Raw genomic sequence first — 15,718 nt, 5'->3', positions numbered from 1 at the left:
TTTCTTTCTTTCTTTCTTTCTTTCTTTCTTTCTTTCTTTCTTTCTTTCTTTCTTTCTTTCTTTCTTTCTTTCTTTCTTTCTTTCTTTCTTTCTTTCTTTCTTTCTTTCTTTCTTTCTTTTTTTCCTTCCTGCCTTCCTTCCTTCTGTTTTTTTAATGCTGTTATTTCATTATAAATGTTGAAGTTTGGAACTTCTCTGAGTTTCTCTGTAACCACAGGGGCTTTATTAATCTTCCCCAGTTTTTTGAAATAAACTTGAAAGCCCTTGTTTGCGAAAAATTTTGATAATTTCATTTGGTTTCTTAGTGGACCAAAGCACACACAACTGGAAATCTCTAAGCTTTATGAGTGACTGCAAAAATTAATATACTACTCTTTTAATTAACTTATTGGTAAATCATGTTGGTTAAGCATTTCTGTAAGTATAAGAAATCACACACTTTTCCTGGAGATATTCAGTTTAGTGACAAGAATATAGTTTGCTGTGCAGGTCCAGAAATGTAGTGTCACAGCTCTTTAATATCTGTTAATGGAAATGATCTTTTAGAAATCTTGCAGGTTGTGACAAAAACTGCTGTCAAGAGGCTAACCTAGGTGTAAGTAACCCTCATCCCATTCAATATGCTCACTAGGCAAAACTTACAGAAAACTTAGAGAAATAATCTCAGAAGGTTTTTTACACACAGATCTACAGAGATGTGTGTACAGTAAATTCCTCATTACATACAGTAAGTCCTCATGCACCTAAATACTCTATGGATCACTATGATTTCAGTCTCTAACTGTCTCAGATGTGCTCAGAAACAATAAGCAGTAGCAAATGTTGGGAAAGATTCACATGGTGTGGTACCATGCTGAAAAAAGTATTCAGAATAAGGACAGAAGTGCAATTGTCTACAATTTAACAATCCATGTTAAAAAAACCACACCACAACAAACCCAATAAATTTCTTTATGTAGAGAAAATATGTTAATGCATTTTGTAATTCATGTTTTAGTTCTCAGGCTGTGGGATGTTTGCAGTTTATTAAATTTGTGTTTGAGTCACAGGGCAATGCTTCTATTTCATCTGCTGATTTTTTGACAGTTAGAAAAACAAACAATGAAGAATAGCAGCAAATTACAAATAGCAAACACTTTCTTTGGCATGAAAAAGCTTTGTTCGCATGTGGATTCATATGAATAGCTGCTGTTTTCTAAATGCTGGTGTGCACACAATTTTTTATATGAAAATTTGCAAATGATAAATAGAAGTAACCTCTCTATACTTTCTGGATTTGAAATGAAACTGCTTAAGCAATGCATTTAAGCCAAGTGTGTCTGCTCTTAAGTGGACTTACAAATCCAAAAAAAGTCATTGCGACTTCTCCTGTGGCTTTCAGGTCAAAGCACACACTATTACTTGGTTACAGCTGACGTGAAATTCAGTCTATCATCAAATTTTTAGGACTGTCCTAATTCTGGTCCTCAGTGGTGCAAACACAGCCTAAACACACTGAGAACTGGTTCTTTCTTACATCCAGCCCATGACTCTCTGCTATCTGCTTATTATCCATCAGAATAAAAATTCTTTGTGCATAATTGTTGGGGGATTGTTTCCAGCCTTTTCAGGCCATATGTTGTATTCTCAGCACACTGGAGAACCTGGGTCTGACAATCAAAGACAGGATTTTCTGAGGTGTCTTCAGGAGCTAAGCATGTAGCTACTACTGACCATTGATAAGTGGGGTGGATGAGAACCTGAAAATCTCAAACAAGACCTTGTATTCCAATAAACTCATTTCCTTCTCAAGAATTTTGTGAGTTCTTGAAGAAAATAGACTACAGTGTTGCGAGCAAGTCCTAAACTCTTAGTTCTTGTTGGAATTTTGGCTAGGGCAAAATTGCAAGGTCTTCCCCCATTCCAGGGTACCATTCAGAAAAGACCCAGCTGGCTCTGGTCCCAGAGAAACAAGCATGTTTCACAGCAGACCAGTAGAATCATAGAACACCAGGTTGGAAGGGACCTCAAGGATCATCTGGTCCAATCTTAAATTGTGAAAGAATAGTGAAATCCTCAAGAGATTATTTTATTGGTTCAAGGAAGAGTGCTGCTAGCAATACTGAGATTTTAACAGTGTTGTCAGATGTGTACAGTTACGAGCACAAACTGAGCAAATGATTTTGTTCAGGTTTCCCAAGAACATCAATTTGTGCAGCTGGCACGTATTTATGACAGCCACATATTTGAAAAATGGAGGCAAAAGGATTCACATGTGTGATTTATTAGAATCTGTGTGGAACATTGCACTTTCTAGCCCCGCTACATAAATAATCAGGATATGCTACAGGACTCCTGTCATTTCAGTCTTTTCCATAAATTAAACAGTAAATGAGACAAGCAAATGTATAAGCAATTAACAGCAAAAGCAAATTGTCCTAGATGAACCTTAGCCTCTCTCTAATAAAACATGATTGTAGGTAATTATTCAGTATAGGAGCATGAGCTATGGCCTACTCAAGACCTGTTATTACAAACATCCATTTAGTAACAAATATGGTGCCACTTATTAATAAATATGCTGCTACAGGGGTATTCGTGGAAAGCAGAAATATAGTTTTGCTTATAGATATATATGAAAATTTTATTTTATCCTATTCTGTAGGATCAGTAACAACAGTAGCACCGAGGGTAGTAGAATTTAGGTTTTCAAAATACTTTTTCATGACAATGGGAAGATGTAATAAACTGAGAAATGGAAATAAAAAGAAATAACTAGAAAACTTAATAGGATTTTTTTTAACAAGCATATCTGACTAGTTTATAGAGACAAACTGAAACACAGAATGTTATGCAGACAGAGATATAAGTAATTTTTAAAAGGTAATAGAAAGTACCATTAGACAATGGAAAGACAAAGTTCATGGAAGCGTATCAATTAAAAAAAAACGCAAATTAAACCAATTGACCACAAAATGACTAGTGTCCAGCAGTTACAGAAGGAAAGGAGATGGGGGAGGAGGAGAAAGAATCAGAGAGAGAGGGGTACTGGGCACTGTAAAGGGCAAAGTATTTGACTAGAAGAACATTTAGTCATAATTTGTATGTTATTTAATGCATGAGATAACTACATACAGAAATTACAATCAAGATTTGTGCCTGCAGGTGTCTAGTATTTACATAAATATAGTACCTACCTGATGGAAAAAAAGTAAAAAAAATAACTAGCACACATTCCTCCAATGATTAAAAATATTTTCAAATAACACTATTTGTGTATTTCTATTTTTCTAAGTCCTCCTAACTCTGTAATTTATACAATTAATTTCTCAGAAGGGCATTTGCAGGCATCCTACTTTGGTCAGAAACCAACATAATGAATCACAAGCTTAGGATTTAATTTGATTATTACTTGGATGAGTGACATTCCCTAAAAACCTCAGCACTGCAGGAGAGCCATTTATTATTCAGTGGATGGCAGTGAAGTTGCATACAGTGTAAGTAAGGCCATAATTTAGGCCATAAATTTGACCATAGATTGAAAAATACAACACTTCTGCACTCAACCCTCCCCACCTCTTCCCTGGAAATTCTGCTGAACAGTTACCGAAGCCAAATCCATCATTCTCAGTCACGTACTTGCCTCCTTCCCCCCGCCTCTAAATATATCTCAAGAGAAATACAGTTTCCACTCCCAACACCTCAGGTCTAATGGGAGGTAGGAAACATATTGGGAGTCCAGTAGCAGAATACCCAAGTGATTATTGTGAATTTACTTGAAATGAACACTAGTGTGACAGCAGAGCAGCCAAGGCTGCTGTTTGCTCCAGCTTTGCTCTTGAGCCATCCTCGTAAAAGTGAAGATGTAAATAGTGACATAAAGTGATAAAAGACTAATACCTCCAGATCAGTCTCCCAATGTTCTCCAATATGCATCTTCATGTCTAATCTGCTATGTTCAGAGTCATAAATCCTGTAATGAGTGCGATCAAAACAGGGTTGCAACACTTACAAATTTGTTGGCACATCAAGCGCTTTACCTGCTACAGAAATAGACATTTTCCCTTTTTCTGGGTGATAAAGACACCAGTAAAATGATGAGGAAAACACCAATATACAGACTCAACAAATCTGCAAACAAGTTACAAGGACAATTAATATTTTTCACTCACCCTAACCCCAGCAGCTGGCAAACACTGTCTGAAATCTCTTCATCCCAATCATATGCACATGCCAGGTGCCACATATTCCCAATCCTGGCCTGTACCAGTCCTTCAGTGCTTAGAGAACCATTAAGCAATCTCACTGTAGACCAAATGGACAGAAACATTTTAGATTAGTAAACCACCCTTCCCCCAACCCCAAGAAAACAGAAATGTAGTATAAACGGATTTATTCTTGCCAGCAAAGGAAAAAAAAAAAAAAGTTAAAATATGTTACAGCAGTAACAAATGCAACATCTCCAGGATGTTGTGTTCCCACAGGATGGAAATGTTATTGTTATCTCCTATATTTCTGCCACAGGTGAGTTTCATACCCTGCATTTTGCAAAGGTCTCACACATAGACAATAAACAATTCAGTTTCCATCAAGTCTAGCCAATGCTTTTTTCTTAGCCAGCATTATGCACTTCCAACATACAGTGTGAAGCTTTAGCCACACAATGCTCAGTAACACTGATTGGAAATCTGTGGTTAAAACCAGAGCTGACAGAAATACTGCATTTTTGAGTTCCAATTGCTATGAGAATTTTCATTGTTTTCATTGCAGCTTTTGTTAAAACACAAAACACACACAAATAATACAAGCTCCGTGAAAAACACTTTATATAAAAACTTTTCCCAAACAAAATATTCAGAAACTCATTAAGTACTTGGTGAAAAAAACTTATGCTGTTGGCATAGTAACTAAGGAAGTTGGACCATAAGGTTTAAGAAGGTCAACAAAATCCTATGTATATATCAGGAGCTACAGCTACATTTCAGGCAGTTGACAGTTATTGCCAGCATGAAGTAGGGAAAAACAGGCAATGCATTTGAAATGTACTGGTTGCAAAAACAATTTTTTAAAAAACTTTTTCCACCAGAATATTTCCACCAAAAAAGTTAAGTGTACTGCCTACCGTAAAAAAAAAAAAAATAAAAAAAAAAAAATAGAATTTTAGGAATGCCTCTGACACCCAGATTGCTTTAATAGAAGAAGGGATATACAGTGATTAATCAATGGTAAATTTCAAACAGGAAAAGTTTTGAGCAGTCTTTAAAATCTCAGAATGTCTTGTACTGTGAGATTTCTCTAAATTACTTTTGACACCTCTCCTCTTTTTTACTTGAACTATAATTCCTTTTCCTTTCTCCTCATCAGATCTATGTTGTTCTCCAAATATATTGTTGGTAAAGAATAAAAGAGTCATTGAGCACTCACCAGCTGCTTAATTCAATGTCATATACCTTAGAATTTTGCAAAGGAAGAGATATCATATGCCTTTTCTTTGTAGTCCCTGGGAAGTTTCAGAAGTTGAAATATTTGAAAATGACAGTTTGTTTAGGTCAAATTATCACTTCTGATAAGAAATTGAAACTAGTTTCAGGAAAATGAGCAATACTTTTGGAGACTGAAAAGACTCAATGTGAGGATATCTAATTGAATTTTCATTTTATTTTAAGAATTAGATTGATTCAGCCAATGTTTGGATTAAATTGGTTTTTGGAAACAATTCTCCCAGTCCTTTAATGTGAAGTAATTTTTTATGAAGGAATAGACAGCCTACAGCAAAATAAATCTTTGGGAAAATGTACATCATTTTAATGTAGGTGATGATTACCTTGTCCAGATCTTTAGCAATAGCTGGAAAAATCCATGCAAGTCCTCTTTGCTTAAGAAGCTGAAGTGAATCTTATTCCATACATTTTCAAGGAAGAATATGTTTGCACAAAATAGCTAATTGCACTAATGCAGAGTGAATTTAAATTTCCATCAAGACAACTTTTATTCTCTACCCTATGCTGCAGAATTTGTAGTGCTGTGCAACTCAAATTAATTACAGCAAAAAGGTATAGAACTTGGGAATCAGAAATAGAATCAGAAGGAAAGCATGTATTGAGTTTTGATTTAGCACTGACACCGTTATAAGCAGCCAGAGTTTTAAAGAGAGAGGAGCTTTCTACCTTTTTTGGAGATCTTCACTAGCTTACATTCATTATCTCAGAAAAGTGACTTTGGTTTTCTGGCCCTGACAAACTCAACAAGATACTGCTGCATAAATTGGCATGGCCTGCATGCAGCTGCAGTAATTTATGCTATCTGGGGTTTTGTGGCTGTTTTCTGAGGTAATTCCTACCAAATATGCATACTTTCCTTCTTGTTGTATAAAGGAAACCTTACCACACTTTGCTTCATCAGAGCCATCTTTGCACTGAGGTAGGTTGTCACAAAGGTTATGCAATGGTATACATTCTCCACTACCACACTGGTGCTCATCGATTGCACAAGCTCCTGAAGGAAAACAGGAAAGGAAAATTAATCCATAATTACACAGAAGGTTGATGTTCACTGGAGGTCATACACTTGACCTGAAAGAAAAATTGAGTAGATAGTATGCAGAACCTTTTATTTCCTTTTATTTCCTTTTCTTTCCTTTCCTATCCATGTCTTATTCAAAGCAAAGATCATTTTCAGATAAATAGAAGCTAATTGGACAAAATGTTCTATAAGCAGCTGGGAGAAGTCTCACAATCACTAGCCCTTGTTCTCATGAGGGTATTCAACTTACCACGTGTCTGCTGTGGTAATTTTTCTTGTAAAATTAAATTATTTTCTGACAATCCTTTTATCCTTGGGCCAGCATGCTAATGATATTAGTCTCTGTCCTTTGGCTGCAAAGATCATGAATAAGCATAATTCTTTCACAAATGGAACCTTTTAAATATATTTAAACAGAACTGGCAATGACCACTTTAAGACCTCTGCTTTGCTAAGCTTAACTTTTATTTTACAACAAAATACGGGCAAAGATGCTGAACCAGCTAAAATAAAAGGCATAGTGTTGTTGGACTGCAAAATGTGATAGAAAAGGCAGGACAAGAAGCAGCAAAGTGGTCAAATGTCCATACAAACCTACCTCTCAGTCTTGCAGAAGGGGACTAAATGGAGTTGATTTTACAATGGCAAATCAATGTTTTAGTTTTTTTTAAAGATTAAGAAAATTAATATTATTATTACTGTTAGACTATAAAACAGCTGCAGCTGGCTAAACATGATGGGAGACACTTCTATTTTAAGATATTTAAAGTAAGAAAAAAAGTGTAGATTTCTTGTTGACTTTCTGTTCATGCAAATGAATGGTACTTCACACATCTCTGAGTACATACTGCTTTTTCTTTCTCTTTTTTCTCCTGTCAGACTTCCACAGAAGTAATACAAAACTTCTAATTAATTCTGTCAAGATTTGTCCTAGAGTTAGTGTAAGTATTTGTACTGGTAAGCATATTGCTGTTCCATGTACTTTAGTATTTGGCTCTATTTCTTATGTTTTTGGAGAGCTGACTGCTGAATTACTTAAATGACAGATAAGACTAATTGCAGTCCCCAACAAGAAGTGTCTTTCAGAAGGGGATTGACTGGGAATAGAAATATTGCTGTCCAAATACTTAAAAGGCTAACTCTTCCCAGATCCTTCACAAGTTAAGGACCAAATTTTTAAAGATGCAAGAAGGAGCATACTGCAAACTTTAATCAGAGTTACTTTATACAGGCTTCTCATCTACTGGATGTGATCAACAATATATATTTTACAAGTTAATTTAAACACACATTAATGACACCTCAAAATGACTCACAAATTGCTGTTCTCTTCTGGGGCTTATATAGGGAATAGTTCATATTTGCCCTCTTAACATTTGAACTGTTTGTGGTCAAAATACCGAGGCAATTTTTCACATAACGTCACACAGAGTTGCAGATGATACACACATTGGTCCAATTACACTAAAGCAAAAAACCCATCACTTTTCATGCTAAACTCCATAAAGTACAGATAGGTATCTGCTAGGCTTTTCCTCTTTAAGATTTTCATATATCTGTTGATCAAGGGCTGAGAGTCACCTTCCACTCTCCACTTCTTCTCAAATGTATTTGACCAGTGGTATAACTTTTTAAGCATAAGGTTTCATGTGCTTACCTAGATGGTAGCCGGTAGTAAAGTTTGCAAAAAATCCCTTCTTTGTTCCAGACTTGTCTGTAAGGAGGATTACCGTCATCTGGTTTGTTGTAGAGAAGACATCCGGCAATGGGCCTTTTCCAGTATAGACAGCTATTCTCCAGGAGAACATGAATATGTTTAAGCTATTTCGTCCTTACATATTGAAAAATGTTTTGAGTTCAAAAGAAAATACCGCTACGATATGAATACAGTTATTCCCCCAAACCTAATATCAGACTGCAATGATCAAAGATCAACCCCAGATTTGACACATCAAGATAGAAAAATGAGATTCAAGAAGAGATAATAGTTCTGTTTGTCCACAAGCATGAGAAGTCAAATTTATTGAGAAATATTTCATTTGGATTGCATAGAAACCTGAATGTATGCAAACATTTGGAAAATGTAATGTCACATAATTTCTTAAGTTTTCTTCCTTATTTCTGAGACCCAAAGTATGTGAAGAAATGTAGAATGAAATTAGATAGAATTATTTTCCTTTATATTTTATCCATCCATTTGCTCCATCTGTCTGATTACACTCATTTTACTACCCAGTGCTGTCACTTGCCCAAAAGTAAGGAATTTGGTCCTCTGCCATCTCTGACTTCAACTACATCATATATATTTTCCAGATCAAAAACCTGAAAATGAAGTTGAATGTTTTTTCCATTTTCAGCATTTAGATACCACACACCTAGAAAATAACACAAACACAAAAATCAACTTTTCAATTATTACATTTACTGTGTCAGTTTTAGGGTGAAAAATCTTTACTAAACTATAAAGAATCACCCAAGAGACTTACAAGTCTATATCTTATATTTAAAAGCAACTTATGCTGTCAAGATCCAAAATTCAATTGACTCTCATTCTCTAAAACACTTTTGGAAGCTGGATTTAGGCTCCTAAGACATACATACATACATACATACGTTTTTTAGCATTCATGACAACTGGGAGTTTCCCAAAAACATCAAAGTGAATACTTTTGTAACTGCAAAAAAGTGACAAATAGTCTTATGACTTAAGTCTTACTTGCTAGCAAGATATTTTTTACAATCAGTCAAAGAAGCCTATCTTTCAAGTTAGATGTCTTTTTGGAGAAGTATTTTCTTCTGTTTAGCCTATACGTTACCATATTTAATTTATGTACGTGTAGATACAATGGAAATCTTGTAAAGAAAGTAAAAAAAAAAGCCAAACAACTGTTTTTTAATTTTACTCGTGAGAAGTATTTTCTCACTAGTTAAATCTCTTTTTGGAACTTGTGAAATTAATATCTGGAAATGAGAGCCATATCTCAAGTGGGACAGAAACACAAAATTACAGCTCTTGTTATTGACATCCCAATGCAATTCTCCAGTTAAAGGTGAAGTAATAAATAATTAAAATTTCATTAAAAAGCAATGAAAAAGTTCTTTTCCTTGCTTCATCCATCAAGAGCACATAGTGGACCACCTTGAAACATTTTCCCTTTTGCCAGCTGTAGCTTAATCTAAATCTAATAACACCAGTAGAATAACGATGTCTTCTCACTTGTATGTTAAGATACTTTCAATAGAGAGAATCCCTTGCAAAATACATGCACACATTCTTTGCCTTTAGAAAACATTAACTATTCAACAGAAAAGATATAATATTAACCTGGCAAATACATTGAGGTGCAATGGTAAAATGGGGACTTTTAGCACCTTGTCACTCGCTGCATTGACATAAAGAAAATTAACATCATAGGCATGATGGAATCGATCTGTCTGAACCCATTTCAATGGATTATGTTTTTCTTCATCACTTTTTGATCAACTGGCACAGGATTCCTTAGCTTCTGCTAAGTGCCATATAGACTTCAGTTAAAAGATCCAACTGCACTTAGCCTAGAGCTTTCTGCTTGACAGCGTCTGACTTGGGAAAGCATTTTAGTATCTCTATTGCTATATGGCTAAAATTTTCCAGAGGACTTGGAGAAGAATGACTTACAAGAAGCTTGATTAGGGTAATTTTTTGGAAAGTTTTCAGAGCTGAATGTATTGTTTGGCTCCCATAGTTCAACCGGCCCTCCACAGTCAGCTGAAAAAGAAAACATTTCAAAACCATAATTAGCCTGTTGTCTTACTTTTGCAATCCATTGTAACACAGATGATTTGGAAAAAGTAAGTTTATGAAGAGGATAGTCAAGCTAACTTCATCACTGTAAAGGTTAAGTTACGGTGCCATTGGTATAAAGCTTGAACAACAAGTTGTGAGAAGCCAACACTCCAGTAAGGACACAGAGCATTGAGGAAACCAAGTGTGTAAGAAATTCACTGTCCTTATTAGTTACAGTGTCAGACAGACCTGCTGACACATACAAATGGTGCCACAGTGTTATCTACAGCTCTAGTTCATATATTGCTGTTTGTGAAGTTCTAATGCACAAGTGCGTGACTGTATTCATGATGGTGCTATGAGAAGTCTTCCCCATGTAGTTAGGGGAAGAACACAGTCTGTACTTCATTTGGTGATTACAGGTCTCCAAGCTGTGCACATAATGAACTAGTATATTAATATAAAATCTAGAAAATCTCAAAGAAAGATACCCCCACTCCAATATAACCTATTAACCCACTTAGTCTTGCTTAAAATCTGATTGATTTTCTTGCAGCATGAGCAGAGATACTCAGGTATAAAGCCCATTTTGTCATGTAGCAAATACACTTTATAGCTAAAAAAACCCCTTATACTGTTTTGATTTAGTCAAGACCCTAAAAACTTCTACAGTTAAACCTTGTAAATGGTAAAAGTAGCCATTTGTTTTTTCCTTGAAACATCTGCTCCAAAACAAAAGGTCTTTATCATACTAACTGTACTTTATAAATTTAATATTCTCTTTCAATATATAGTTTAGATGGTGGTTTACATCTGAAATATGTCAGCTTCATATTCCAAAACTTTATTTCATATTGAGAAATAGTATTTATTTTTACTTCAGTTGTACCATCAGAATGAACTTTGTTGTTTTCCCACTTTTGTTGTTTGCAATTACTTTATTAAAGAATAAACAGTGTTTCTCCACCTGCTCCAGGAAAAATAAGTTAAGGTAGAAGAAATCTGCCTTTTTAGTTTTATTTTGTTGTTGTTTAATTCTTTGAATTAAAATTTATTTTTTTAACTTTCCGACTTTGCCTAAATTTTAACACTCCCCAATCCCTTATGTCTCATATTTTGTGTTTCATTACGTCTGTCAGCATTGCATACTCTGAGCCACTTGGGGACTGCATAATCTACAAGTCCTACTGAGTTACCCATTGAATCCCTCTGGGAAGAAGCTCCACTAAATACAAGAAACATTTGAACTTTCTCACAACAGCCATCTTATAGAACTACTGCACCAAATCACTCCTGGCAAGAAATGATGAAATCTCTGAAAAGAAACTGTTAACAATCACACATTGACTAACGAGTGCATTATGTTTCAGCTGTATGGCTCACAATGAGGACTACTTTCTGTAAATACCATTAACGACAAATAAATATTGCAACGGCTTTCTTTTAAGGAACATTACTGCACTTACAAACAGACACATAACTATTGTAAAGCTACATGAAGAATATATGATTCTTAGCCAGTATCATCTGATGAGATGAGCAGAGCAAAACCAACTTTCTTAATAGCAGAACAGGGGCAATTTATGATGAAATCTGATCTGGTATTGACTACATATAAGGCACATTAGTAATGATTTTCTTTCTCCTGCGTGGAAAAACAATAGAAGTAATTGATTTTCCTTATGTGTGGAAAAATACTTTTAAATATTCCAGTGATATTTAAATAGAAATTCATATGGAGTTATTCATATAGCTGTCACTTGTTAGAGAGCCAAATAGCAACTAGCACCAATAATCTTGGTTCTTTCATTGAACATAATAGACAATTTTCTCAACACTGTAGAAAATGGTATATTACTTATTCATAAAAAAAAGTCTTCTGTACTTTGGCCAAAACTTTAACTTACACTGACATATACATCTTAAGTGTGAAATCTACACTGTAATTTCCAGACTGTTGTTTGTGTTGGAAGACTGATTTTTAATGAATATGAAGATGAAAGCAGTCTTTGTTTCAGATGAAAGTGTAAGGTGACAGCCTTGTGCAAAAGACAAAAGCAAATCCAGCTTCTCTATCCCACCACCAAAAATTTTTTTTGACTTTTCAATGAACTTTTGGGGCACTATGAATGATGCCAGTCACTCTTACTGAAGTTCTAAGTCTAGCAAAAGAAATTGGCTCAGCTCAAATTCTTTCATCTCTCGTTATGACATTTGAAGTGAAACCATTAGTGTTAGTAAGCTTGCACCACATCCATCAAAGTAATTTCATACTTCTTTGAAGATGATTGATAACATTCCCTTTTTTTTTTTTTTAAGCAGCAGGTTACAGACAGCATAAACATAGCATGCCTCACAATGTTATGCAAGCAAGCTTGTCTTTTTCCCCAGTGACAGCTTAGACTGTGCTTTTGTATCATATTGAAGGACAGTCTAGATCCTCTTTAATGTGTTTCACAAGGAGATATACTCCACGTGACCGCTTCCTTTTTTTTTTGATTCTTAAAACTTTATTACCATTTTCTGGGTGAGGACCTATAGTTTGAATCACATTTCATTGGTGTTTTGACAGCAGCACTCAGCTACTATTTACCATAGGGATGTTCTACTACTAATTATTAGACTGATGCGAATTTGTGAGGTGTGTTTACCCACAGCACCTAAAGATGGCTGGAGGTGGCAGACATCAGCACCTCTCCACAGCATTACTTTAATAAAAACTGCACTCAAATTCCAAAAGTCACTTAGGTAAATTACAAATGAAATTACTAGTGGTATTAAAATTTAATTTTGCTGACAGAGACATCTTGTTGAACTTTACCTCCCTTTATCTCAGGATGGAGCTATAAAACTGAATTTTGCTCTTGTGTTTAGAAGGTGGTGATTTTTCCCTGTCCTGATGTAGTAGATCTAGAGGTGATAGATTTGATATGATAAAAAATATTAGTACACAGTACTTCAATACAAATACAATGCAAACAATCTTTTTCTCTTATTACAATTTTAGACCATTTTTATTTACTATATACCGTCAAGAGAGTAACTAGCTGTACTTTTTAAGTAACAGTAAATCTAGTAGGAGGCAGTTATGGAACATACTCACTGTTTTAATGATTTGAAGCCATCTGTGAATAGGTCTTTTGTAGAAATCTCCTTTTTTTCCCCAAAAGTTCATGTCTCTTTCACAATAAATTACAAAGCCCTATCAGATATTTTAATGATTTTTTTTCCACAAGCTCTATTTATATTTATACTATTTTTCACTTTGATGTGCATAGACCTGGTTAACATCACATGCAATCTTCCTTCATTGTTTTATATACACTTTCCAGATTTATAATGATGGCTACATAATTTTTATCTTATTTTTCTCAGTGAGATTCCTCTAACTAGGTTTGTGAGACGAGAATGTTTTGAAGAAGCTTAAATCTCTGTGCTCTTCTCTAAAAGACTCTGCTATATGAGGGGTATGGATCAAGATGTACAACCTGTCTGCAGAAGTGCATATGTGCTACCAGTAGAAACATTTAATTAACTTCTGTTTGATTTGGAGAAGATGGCAAAAATATGCAAACAAAAGCAACCCATCTCCAGTTTCTGACTCAACCTGGGATTTGGATAAGGTGCCAGGAAGAGAGTAAGATGAAATGACATGAGGCTTCATCAAGCAGGAAAAAAAATGCATCTATTATTACAAGACCAACAACCTACTCATAACTTCTGTCTTGCCACAAGGAGTAGAGTTAGCAAAGGCAAAATTGAAGAAATGAGGCTTAGGTTTTGACACATTCCATAATTTATGCAAATATTGAAGCCTCTTATTAGATCAGGGAATGGATGGAGTCCTTTAGTTGTTTGGGGTTCTTTGTCCACTCATTTCCTTTGAAACCAGAAGAGCTGCTAACCATCTTTTGGTATTTTCTGTTTCCTTATTTAAATGTTTTTCAAAGGAAATATTGCTTTCTTTTTACATTTTAATCAGACATAATAGGAATAAAAATACAGCCAAATGTATATTGGAAAGAACTCACTAATTTTGAGTTTTGTTCCAGATAGTACCTCCCTTTTGGTTATTAGACACATGGACCATGCTCCATTCTTAAACCATTCTGGTACTATTAAAGGTTCATTCCCCTAAACATAGAATTTTTCAGTGTGCCTGTGTTCTCAGAGCCTGCAGATTTTTTACTATTGAGACATCTGCTGATATTATTTTGCAACTTCGCTTATTCTCTTATTCCTGTGTTGCACTGCTTATATTTTCAAATATAGGGGTTACAACTGTTTTTTTTTTTTCCTTCTGTTTTTTTTTTTCCTTCCCTTTCAGTGGCTTCCTGGAAGTTTTACTAATTAAAGCTTTTAGCAATAAATTCTGAATTCTTTAATTATCTTCCAGTCTTCAAGTTTTGGAAAATGTACTAGTAGCGTAAGCTGTGAATCTACCAGTTCTATTGCTATTAATGGAGCCACAGGCAGGGAATCTGATTCCTAGTGCGTTATCCCGAAGATAATTTTATAATGATGAAGAAAGGTTTTTCTAAAACTGAAGGCTGAAAACTAGGAATCACTCATACACAAATACAGTAATAGGAAATGGCAATCAACTGTAATTTAGTGTTCACTTACTGGGAACTGAAGGGGCAGTAGTAGCAACTGGAATCTTTGTTGGCTCTACAGAATTACTTTCATTACACTTTCCTTTTGTCAGGCCAATGTCATCCAAGGCAATATCACTGGGACCACGCTTTTTAAAGGCATCAAAAATAACCTGGAGTTCATGAAAAAAAGATGGAATTTTATAACTTAATGAAATATTTTTCAGCTTACACTGCTGAACCTCTCTGTCTTCTTTCTAGAATGCTCTTATTTCCACTGTAATCTACACTGGTCCTATACTCAGAATAGTGCATCAGGGATGAAAGAGGATTGCTCGCAAAACAAAACGGCCCTATGCAAACCGAGTGGATTATTCCAAAGAATGCAGGAACTTCTTTGTATAAATTATGAACATGATTTAAAAACTGTTCAATATCTTTACTTTTTATATATAAACACATGTAAATTTTGAAACACAAATTCTGTATCACTTATCCCATCAGTCCAAATTTCTGATCTCATGGCATATCTCCATGAAAAATTGAAATTAATCTCATTTGTTTGTTATTTTGCTTTAATATCCACATATTTAAAGTAGTCCTACTACCAAGGAATTTGTGCTGGTGAAATACAGCTAAGTATAGCACTCTTCTCAAGATCATAAAACATACATTTGCTGGAAATCTGATGCAGCCAGGTTACAGATGCATTTGCTTCCACAAATGGTAAATGCATCTTCCTGGCAGTGCTTTTACATCAATCAAAACTAGTATCAAAGACAAGCCATCCCAAATACCTATAAAAAGAAATTGTTTTCAATAGAGAGTTGCTGAAGGAATTGTTTAGCATATCTCC

At 34.9% G+C, this 15,718-nt stretch overlaps 1 protein-coding gene across 1 annotated transcript in view; it reads right to left on the bottom strand.

Moving 5' to 3' along the window:
- The window catches only part of TMPRSS15 (transmembrane protease, serine 15), a 56,427-nt gene that overhangs the window by 10,465 nt on the left and 30,244 nt on the right, over window positions 1–15,718 (bottom strand). The window contains exons 14-19 of the mRNA XM_014938007.1: window positions 14,894–15,035; window positions 10,160–10,249; window positions 8,751–8,876; window positions 8,159–8,290; window positions 6,364–6,474; window positions 4,152–4,284 (exon numbers count right to left, since the gene is read on the bottom strand). Of these exons, the coding sequence (XP_014793493.1) occupies window positions 4,152–4,284; window positions 6,364–6,474; window positions 8,159–8,290; window positions 8,751–8,876; window positions 10,160–10,249; window positions 14,894–15,035 (734 nt within the window). The remainder of the gene's footprint in view (window positions 1–4,151; window positions 4,285–6,363; window positions 6,475–8,158; window positions 8,291–8,750; window positions 8,877–10,159; window positions 10,250–14,893; window positions 15,036–15,718) is intronic.

The sequence above is a fragment of the Calidris pugnax genome, unplaced genomic scaffold, assembly GCF_001431845.1.
Source record: "Calidris pugnax isolate Ruff unplaced genomic scaffold, ASM143184v1 scaffold25, whole genome shotgun sequence".
NCBI classification, from domain to species: Eukaryota; Metazoa; Chordata; class Aves; order Charadriiformes; family Scolopacidae; genus Calidris; species Calidris pugnax.
This window is presented reverse-complemented; position numbering and strand designations above follow the sequence as displayed.